The sequence below is a fragment of the Anser cygnoides genome, chromosome 28, assembly GCF_040182565.1.
Source record: "Anser cygnoides isolate HZ-2024a breed goose chromosome 28, Taihu_goose_T2T_genome, whole genome shotgun sequence".
Lineage (NCBI taxonomy): Eukaryota > Metazoa > Chordata > Aves > Anseriformes > Anatidae > Anser > Anser cygnoides.
Window position 1 is genome coordinate 2,538,257 of NC_089900.1, and position 9,480 is coordinate 2,547,736.

Genomic DNA, 9,480 nt, shown 5'->3' on the forward strand with positions numbered 1-9,480 from the left:
CTGTGAGCTGCCCTGCAGGATAGAAATCTTTCCCATAGTATGTTTGTAATATCTGGAAAGCATACGTAGTAGAGGAGATGCTAAATGCAAGGACATACTATTGGGCTGGTGAAATGAACGTTAGGTGTCCTGGGCAGGAGGTGTGGTGCTGAGACCTTGCTCAGGTACCTTGACAAAGGCTGGGCATTGAGGAATTGGCAGTGGATTCCTCCTCTTTCAGCAGTGTCTGGCGTCTTTCTGGGTAACAGAAATGTGATTGTCCTCCATCTGCAAAAGCTGCACACTCAGGGCAGGTGGGAACAAGCCCAGCCAACTCCCCTCATCCTGCTCTGAACCAAAGGGAATACATTGCCTCTTAAGTCTCACAACCGTTCACGGTGAGTGCAGCAGAAATCCTCAGGATTTCTGACTGTAGAGAACACTGCTTGGGCGTGAAGAGAGGGAAAAGGATATGTAGAAAAAATTGCCCCTGAAACTCCTTTCTGTCAACTACATTCTGTAGCACTGGAATGCAGATGCTGACATGGCCTTCTGTGTAAGAAAGGATTTCATCTGACAAACTCTGAAAATAAAACCTTTCCCAGCTGCCATGTTCCCGTGTACTCGCTGCACTGAGTAAGGACTGATTCTCTCAAGAGCCCAGGAGCAAAGGCCCCTGGTCCTCATGGCGCACTGAGCCTTTAAAATGAAGCTCATGTCGTGGAGCTGAATGAAAGATTCCAGTAGAGAAAGGAAAAGCCTTTAAGTATGGCAGGGGGAGGGTCTACAAGAAATGGTATAGGTTTCACTCGGAGAAGCCTGTCCTAACTTTTCATTGTCTTTTACTACCTGTACAGATCCCCATACCCAACAGGCAGCATATGTCCAACAGCAGCTCCATCAGTGAGTTCCTCCTGCTGGCATTCGCAGACACGGGGGAGCTGCAGCTCCTGCACTTCGCGCTCTTCCTGGCCATCTACCTGGCTGCCCTCCTGGGCAACGGCCTCATCCTCACCGCCGTAGCCTGCGACCACCGCCTCCACACCCCCATGTACTTCTTCCTCCTCAACCTCGCCCTCCTCGACCTGGGCTGCATCTCCACCACTCTCCCCAAAGCCATGGCCAATTCCCTCTGGGACACCAGGGCCATTTCCTATGCGGGATGTGTTGCACAGGTCTTTCTGTTTGTCTTCTTTATTGGAACTGAATTTTCAGTTCTCACCATCATGGCCTATGACCGCTACGTTGCCGTCTGCAAGCCCCTGCACTACGGGAGCCTCCTGGGCAGCAGAGCTTGTGCCCAGATGGCAGCAGCTGCCTGGGGCAGTGGGGTTCTCTATGCTCTGCTGCATACTGCCAGTACATTTTCTCTGCCCCTCTGCCAAGGCAATGCCTTGAACCAGTTCTTCTGTGAAATTCCCCAGATCCTCAAGCTCTCCTGCACTAACTCCTACCTCGGGGAAGTCTGGGTGCTTCTGTTTAGTGCTTGTTTGACATCTGGATGTTTTGTTTTCATTGTTTTTTCCTACGTGCAGATCTTCAGGGCCGTGCTGAGGATGCCCTCTGAGCAGGGCCGGCACAAAGCCTTTTCCACGTGCCTCCCTCACCTGACTGTGGTCTCTCTTTTTCTCAGCACAGCCATTTTTGCCTACCTGAAGCCCCCCTCCATCTCCTCCCCGTCCTCTGACCTGGTGGTGGCAGTTCTGTACTCGGTCATGCCCCCAACACTGAACCCCCTCATCTACAGCATGAGAAGCCAGGAGCTCAAGGGTGCCATTAGACAAATGATTTCATGGATCTTTCTGAGTAGTGATAGATTTTCCCTCTTTCTACACAAGTGACTTTCCTATCCCCATGAAGGCCTCAGCCTTGTTTCATATGTATATTTTCATTGTTATCTTTAATATCATTAGCATTTATGTTCTTAGAGAAATGTTTGCAGATGTCTCATTTCTAATGAGGAATGACACTGCTCTGTTTACTCTGGAGGCTCTATAAATGTGTCTTACAGAAGGTCAGCACTGACTGTTTTAGTATCTGCTTAATAAAACAGGATCTTAATAGTGCAGTCTGAACACTTCACTCTTCTTTCACAGCTTGTGCCAAAATCTGGGCTGTGCACTTGCTCCCCGGCAGGCCTGTTGCTGCATGGATTTGGGAGAGACCAAGCATAGGATTTAAGAGCAACGTGTTGGTGTCTAATGACAGCAGAGATGGTCACTGAGGTACATAGGCATGATTGTCCCACATGGGGCAGGGCAGAGGACATCCTCCAGGACATAAATATGAAGCTGCCTGGAGAGTCCATCAGCTATGTGCAGATCTTTAGGGCTGTGCTGAGGATGCCTTCTGAGCAGGAAGGTCTGCAGGCCTCTTGGGGATCTGTTGCAGAAGAGAGCAGGGGACACAGCAGGGGACACTGACCTCTGTACGCTTGTGCCATGAAATACCCATCTGCGGGGCTGAGCCCTCTGTGCCCCCAAGAGCTTCTGTGCCCTTCAGAGGGGCTGGGGCTGTGGTGGCAGTGCCCAGGGCCCTGCAGCAGCCTGCGGTGGGCACTGCCCTGGGGCTGCTACCACTGGACTGGGATGAGGGCAGGGAGGTGGGCAGAGATCAGGGAGGTGGGAGAACCGTGCTCAGGGTCTGTGTTGGGGGAACGGCCAGCTGTGCTGGCCTCTGTCCTGGCCCAGAGCCCTGCAGACCTGGAGCAGGGCTGTCTGCAGAGGCCCCCATGGGATGTGGCTGGGTCAGGGCAGGGGCCATGGGCTGGAGGAGGTTGCAAAGGCAGGAGGGCCAGGGCAGGAAGGGACCCTGAGGGTGCCATTGGGATTGTAACAGGGGGAGCTTGACCCAGCCCTGAATGTGCACTGCCATGTGTGGTGCCTTGGCAGCACGGCTGTGGGAGCATGTGTGGGGCAGTGGGACTGGGACGTTACAGTAATAGGGTGCTGAGAGGGGCCACAAAGGATCTGCCAGGGTTTGGCAGCAAGGACAGGCTCCAAAACAGAAATTTACGGTGGAGGTGGAGGTATGGTTTTAGCAAGGGCAGAGCTCACCTGGAAGTGGTGTTATCGAGAAAAGTCAAGAGCAAAGAGAAGAGCTTTTGCTGGAGCTAAGGCACAGATTTCCCACCCAGCTCGCCCAGGGCTCGTCCTGAGCAAGGCGGCCACGAGCCCTGCCTGCCCTCCTGCCTGCCCCGTGCCGTCAGGTGGCTGTAGCAGAGGGGACCCACAGCCAGCCCCTCGATGGGGCTCTGCCAGCCCCTCGCCCTCCCCTCTGCAGTGACGTCATTTCTGCCCAGGGGCTCTCTGATGCGCGGGATGATGTCATAGTGCCTGCCGGCCAGCCCTTCTGAGGGCCAGTCAGGCTGCTGCAGTGGCAGTGACCTCACTCCAGCCCCCTCCCCACAGCCTGCCTCTCCCCTTCCCCTCTCCCCTCTCTGGACCCCGGGGTGTCACGCATTCGGTGTCACGCAGCAGCTTTGCAGTGGTGGCCTCGGTGTTGGTGTTGCCAGGGAGGACATCTGCCCCTGAGCCAAAAGGACCTACTACTGCCAAGATGCATTTGGTGTTTCAAGCTGTCACTGGCAGAGGTCTTGCAAAGTCTTTCTGCAGTTGTGCCCAGGGACCTTCACTCCATGGGTCCTGGGCTAGGGCTTTCGCTTCAGACGAACCTGCGTCGGTCGTGGCAGAAGAAAGACGCCTCTTACAGCTGTGCTCTGCATCCTCCTTCATGCTAGGGCACCACTCGGTGTCCTTCGCTCTGCTCACAGTGTTTGTCTTAGCTCATGGATGAACTGCATGAGATCTGCTTGAGTCTTCTGAGGCCCAATCCAAGGCCTCCTGCCTGCTGCACCTACAGCACAATAATCATTACTTTCCCTTACTGTGCGGATTGACCCAATAGGTCTCTTCATATTAATCTCTTTTAATTTCCCTAGTTGGAAGGGGACATATTCCCAGACTGGGGCAGGCTGCTGGGCTCTGCCACAGCCACTCAAATTCACCTGCTCTTGAGTCTTTCAGCCTGAGTTTATCGCACATGGACCAACATGATTTTCTTGGGGGTCTCAATGGCCATTTCAAGTGTAGTTATCTCCAGGAATCCACTGGAACTTGGGCGTCACATTTGCTAACCCACAGTTGACTGGGACCTCCCCTGCTCATCTTCCACACACTCCAGAGACCTCCTAGACTATTTCCTCTCTGCTGTGTTGTCTTTCCGGCAGACATCTGGGAAGCTGAAGACCCCAACCAGACTGTATTTTCAGTGACCAAGTCAGTATCGGCCAGTGTGTGAGTGGCTCTAGGACACTGGATGCACTCCACACACTCCAGTCTTTGATTCAATAACCTGCAGTCCTCTAGCTCAGAAGTCACTGAGCACAAGCCAACATGTCAAAGCTCTTTTGTGTTTGTATAAAGCATTCCCATACTTCAAACTCACCTCTAGAAGAGTCCAAAACACTCCAGGCACCCACAATTGACATAAGCAATGGCAGCATTACTGCAGGCTGCTACAAGGAGTCCCAGAAGTGCCTTTCCGTGATGACCAGCTCTGGAGAAGGCCTTGGGTTGCTCAGCTTGGATGGAATGCCAGTGGATATTGGAAAGCAAGAGAACCAAGGCTTTGCACATCTCTGGGCCCCAAGGGCAGATGCCACTCAGAGACATTGCCTGGGTGACATGTGGCAGCGCTAGCTCCTGCCGAGAGGCAAAACCCCTCTCTCAACAGAAGGGATGAGGAACAAAGCCTTCATCCCATTTGACTGATCTCACTAATACCCAGGCGCAAAGCTGCCAGGCTGTCACCATGACTGTGGCAGTGTGCCGCTCTGTCAAGGAACTTGTAGCTTTTCAGGGGAATCCAGCCCTAGTGCTTATTCTGCAACTAAACGCTGCTTTTCTAACCCTGTCAGGCTTCTCATGCATACCACCTTTTCTTTGTGGTGTCTCCTTCCTACGGAGGAATAACACCAAGCACCTGTACAGGCTGAGTAGAGGGGGAGGATCACCTCCCTTGGCCTGCTGGTGACACTGTTCCTAATGCACCCCAGGATCCCGTCGGCCTTCTTGGCTACAAGGGCACACTGCTGACTCATGCTCAGCCTGCTGTCCACCAGGACTCCCAGGTCCTTCTTTGCAGAGCTGCTTTCCAGCAGGCCATTCCCAGCCTGTACTGATGCTGGGGGTTATTCCGCCCTAGGAAGGAGACAGGACCCTGCACTTGCCCTTGTTGAACTTCGTGGGGTTCCTCTCAGCCTATCTCTCCAGCATGTCCAGGTCCCTCTGTGGTATCAGCCACTCCTTCCAGCTCTGTGTCATCAGCAAAGTTTGTGAGGGTGCACTCTATTACATCATTGACTTCACTGATGAGTAAGTTGAACAACAGAGAGGAACTTTGGCACGTCCCGCGCCCCTGCGCACCCTGGCAGGGCAATTCCTGCTGCAGGAATCAGTTAGCACGGTGCTTAGAGAGGGCCAGTGAGTGTTTGCTTTGTCTGCTTCCAAGTGTGTTCCCCAGGAGGGACCCTGCTGCCATCCGGGAGCTGTGAGCCCAGGAGCCTCAGGGCCATGTGCAGGGAGCCTGGTGGGGGGCAGAGCAAGGGAGGCCTTGGGCTGGGCCTGTGCTGCTGAGCTGGGCCGGGCTCCTGGGCCCAAGGGGAGCTCCTGGCAAGCGGGCAGCGCTGCAGAGAGCCAGCTCTGCCCAGGAGCAGCTCCTGTGCCCAGCGCAGCAGGGCTGGGGGCACTGCCTGCAGAGACAGAGTGGGTAAAGGCAGGCAGAGGTGGCAGGATGCACAGAGCTCGCTGGGGGAGAACACTTGCCAGCCCTGACCCCGGTAAGTCTCTGGCTGGAGGGCAATGCAGCCGCAGCTCCTGGAGGAAGGAGAAGCCGTGGGTGCAGGCAGGGGTGCCCAGGGCTGTGGTGCAGAGCAGGGTCCCTGCTGTGCCCCAGGGGCTGTGTGCCGGGGCAGGGCCTCTGCCGCCTGCCAGGCTCAGCACTCAGCCTGCCCGGGGAGCTGCCCAGGGCGCTGCGGGGAGAAGCTGCGGGTGGAAGGAGCCCCCTGGCAGTGCAGGGTCCTGCTGCTGGTGGGAGGCTGCTGCCTGGGGCAGCCTGCTTACAGCTACGCAGCGCAACTGGTATGTATCCAAGGGGACGTTGCAAGAGCAGGGATAATGATAGGAAATTCCTGCTGCACTCTTAGCTTTCCAGACTCTCTGCTTTTAGTTTTCTCTTCTTTGGCTCAGTGAGAATAGAAATAAAGGCTGTCACTTCAGGGTAGAGGCTTTGACTGCTAAGCCTCCACAAGGAGCATTAGAAGGACCCCAGCAAGTCCCTTTCCTGCCCCTCAGCCCACAGAAAGCTCCACCACCACATGTGCAGTGTCAGCAGGGTCTGTGTGACCTGGTCTCTAGGACGTGCCCCCAGCGAGCTGCCCCTGGGCAGAGCCCTGCTGCCAGGAGGTGTCTGCAGGGCAGAGCTGAGCACCCAGCGGGTGGGATGGGGGCTGTGACCTGCAGGCAGGAGGCGTGGGGACAGAGACCCAGCTGCAGGCAGGGACAGCTGCAGGCGGCAGAGCCATGGGCAGGGAATGGCAGGACAGTGCTAACAGAATACTCTGGTACTTCCCTTTCCGCCCTCAGTCCCACAAGATTCAGGACGTGACTCATAACCTCAGCAGCACGACTTACAGCAGAGCAGACTCTCCTGAGTTTCTGTCAGTACCTCTCTGGCTTTGTCTCTCCTGGCAGAAGCCCTGTGCTATTTTTCTCTGCTCCTACACCTACTGTTGCTGTTGTTGCTTTATGGATCCCTGTAGATCTGGCTTTCAGCTGCAGCTCAAGCTCTGACCCTCTGGGTCCCACCACGCAGACCTGTCCTTAGGGGAAAGGTGCCCAAACCCCGTTCTCAACTCTGGGACTTGGGGCAATGCAGTCTATGGGGAAGGAAAAAGCTGAATCACTTTCCCGGGTGTTCCTGAATCCACAATAATTGAGCAGCTCAATGTGGGGAACTGGACTGAGCCCTAGAGGAGTCTGGCTGAGGCCAGGGTAGATGGACAGACTGGCTACCAACACTGCACTAAGGACATTCACTTTGCCCCTGGGACTCACAAAATTGCACCTGGAATATATTACAAACGCCACGGTATTCTACCTTCAAAAAAACTCTTCCGAGTGTCACACATGCAGTTGGAACAAATTAAACCACAAACGCTGTTTGGCAGTCAAGAGTGTTGAGAGTGGTAATGCTGGGAAGTCCACGTACATCGGAGGTAGATTTAATCAGAGGTCACTCCTGATTTCTTTATACCTAGAATTGTAGGGCAGGTGTGATGCCTCCAAAGTGCACAGCAGGGTCCCCTGCTCCCAGAGGCACTCTCCTCCAGCACCATCCAAAGCTCAAGCAACAGAGCAGCAGAAAGGTCTCAGAAAGGGGAAAGTCACTGTGGGGGGTTTCAGTGAGAGGTGGAGTAAGGTTTTCTCAGAGATGTCTCTGCTAATTATCACTGTCTTTTCTTCCTTGGATCGTCCCTTTGTCCAGGAGGATCAGATGTCCAACAGCAGCTCCATCAGCGAGTTCCTCCTCCTGCCATTCGCAGACACGCGGGAGCTGCAGCTCCTGCACTTCGTGCTCTTCCTGGCCATCTACCTGGCTGCCCTCCTGGGCAACGGCCTCATCCTCACCGCCGTAGCCTGCGACCACCGCCTCCACAACCCCATGTACTTCTTCCTCCTCAACCTTGCCCTGATTGACATGGGCTGCATCTCCACCACTCTCCCCAAAGCCATGGCCAATTCCCTCTGGGACACCAGGGCCATCTCCTATGCAGGATGTGCTGCACAGGTCTTTGCATTTGTCTTCCTGATATCAGCAGAGTTTTTTCTTCTCACGGTCATGTCTTATGACCGCTACGTTGCCATCTGCAAGCCCCTGCGCTATGGGAGCCTCCTGGGCAGCAGAGCTTGTGCCCAGATGGCAGCAGCTGCCTGGGGCAGTGGGGTTCTCTATGCTCTGCTGCACACGGCCAATACATTTTCCCTGCCCCTCTGCCAAGGCAATGCTGTGGACCAGTTCTGTGAAATCCCCCAGATCCTCAAGCTTTCTTGCACAGACTCCTACCTCAGGGAAGTTGGGCTTCTCATGTTCACTTCCTTTTTGGGTTTTGGATGCTTTGTTTTCATTGTGCTCTCCTACGTGCAGATCTTCATGGCAGTGCTGAGGATGCCCTCTGAGCAGGGCCGGCACAAAGCCTTTTCCACGTGCCTCCCTCACCTGGCCGTGGTCTCACTCTCTTTCAGCACTGTCATATTTGCCTACCTGAAGCCCCGTTCCATCTCCTCCCCAAACCTGAACCTGGCGGTGGCAGTTCTGTACTCCATGCTGCCTCCAGTAGCGAACCCCTTCATCTACAGTATGAGGAACCAGGATCTCAAGGATTCAATATGGAAAATGTTGATTGGGTTTTTATCTGTGGTGACAGACTGTCTACCTTTTTCTGCAAATGACTCCCACTGTATGTCACGACAGGCAGTCTTGCCTTTCTGCTTTGTGTTTGTTGGTTTGTTTGGTTGTTTTTCCCTTGTGTCCCTGTGATAATGTTCTCTATGCAGAAAAGCCCTTCACTTCCTTCTACCTGAGTATTCCGTTGTCTGTGTGACCTACGGTTTCAGTAAAAAAAGGCTCCAGGCTCTGTGTATTTAATCAAAATAAATGAAGCTGGAGCAATTTCTTTCTCTGAGACCTACGTTCAGTGGATTAAAAACAGGAATAATAAACTGTTTTCTCTCTGCAGCAGGTCAGGGCAGGCTGCCCTGGCCCTGGGGTGGCAGGAGCTGCCTGAGGGCCCCCAGGGATGGCACAAACGGGCTGAAGGCCTCTGAGGATGTGCTGCAGAGGAGATCAGGGGACACAGCAGGGGACACTGACCTTTGTATGCTTGTGCCATGGTACCAAGATGAACTGTTCCTGTTACAGTTAAAGAGGAAACAAAGATAACACAGGGCCACTGCCGAATTTATCAGGAAGGGCTGTATAGAGGTCAGAGTCTGTTATCTTGTCGTCTTTGGCCTGAGCCAAATGATCTGAGAGGTCTTTTCCAATCTACATGGCTCTATTGTTCCATGGTTCTATGAGTGTAAATAAGTCACAATCATTGGAAGGCAGCCACTGCAGTCTGGGAACTCAAGACTATGGCCTGGACAAGACCATAGGTTGTGTGAGGGATTCCTGTGGGCTGGCACCATGCATCCTGGCACACGTTCCAGTGGATTCCTGGAGTTAACTACACTTGAAATAGCCATTGAGACGCCGAGAAACTCGTGTTGGGTCATGTGTGATAAACTCAGGCTGAAAGACTCAAGAGCAGGTGATTTTGAGTGGCCGTGGCAGAGCCCAGCAGCCTGTCCCAGTCTGGGAATATGTCCCCTTCCAACTAGGGAAATTAAAAGAGATTAATATGAAGAGACCTATTGGGTCAATCCGCACAGTAAGGGAAAG

The 9,480-nt window shown here is 54.0% G+C and overlaps 2 protein-coding genes across 2 annotated transcripts; both read left to right on the forward strand.

The window, feature by feature from the left end:
- Window positions 1–860: 860 nt before the first annotated feature.
- On the forward strand, window positions 861–1,823 carry LOC136787214 (olfactory receptor 14C36-like). Its single transcript, XM_066984345.1, has one exon. It carries the CDS (start codon window positions 861–863, stop codon window positions 1,818–1,820), a length of 960 nt encoding a protein of 319 aa, XP_066840446.1. The 3' UTR covers window positions 1,821–1,823.
- Window positions 1,824–7,701: 5,878 nt separating this feature from the next.
- On the forward strand, window positions 7,702–8,641 carry LOC136787143 (olfactory receptor 14A16-like). Its single transcript, XM_066984276.1, has 3 exons — window positions 7,702–7,948; window positions 8,039–8,395; window positions 8,595–8,641. The coding sequence occupies exons 1-3, from the start codon at window positions 7,702–7,704 to the stop codon at window positions 8,639–8,641; spliced, it is 651 nt and encodes a 216-aa protein (XP_066840377.1).
- Window positions 8,642–9,480: the final 839 nt, after the last annotated feature.

Excerpts from the sequence above, each read along its gene's own strand:
- LOC136787214 (XM_066984345.1), top strand. The coding sequence starts at position 861 with ATGTCCAACAGCAGCTCCATCAGTGAGTTCCTCCTGCTGGCATTCGCA.
- LOC136787143 (XM_066984276.1), top strand. The coding sequence starts at position 7,702 with ATGTACTTCTTCCTCCTCAACCTTGCCCTGATTGACATGGGCTGCATC. Across the intron at positions 7,949-8,038 it reads CCTCCTGGGCAGCAGAGCTT|GCAATGCTGTGGACCAGTTC; the intron begins GTGCCCAGATGG and ends CCCTCTGCCAAG. Across the intron at positions 8,396-8,594 it reads AGCGAACCCCTTCATCTACA|AAAAGCCCTTCACTTCCTTC; the intron begins GTATGAGGAACC and ends TTCTCTATGCAG.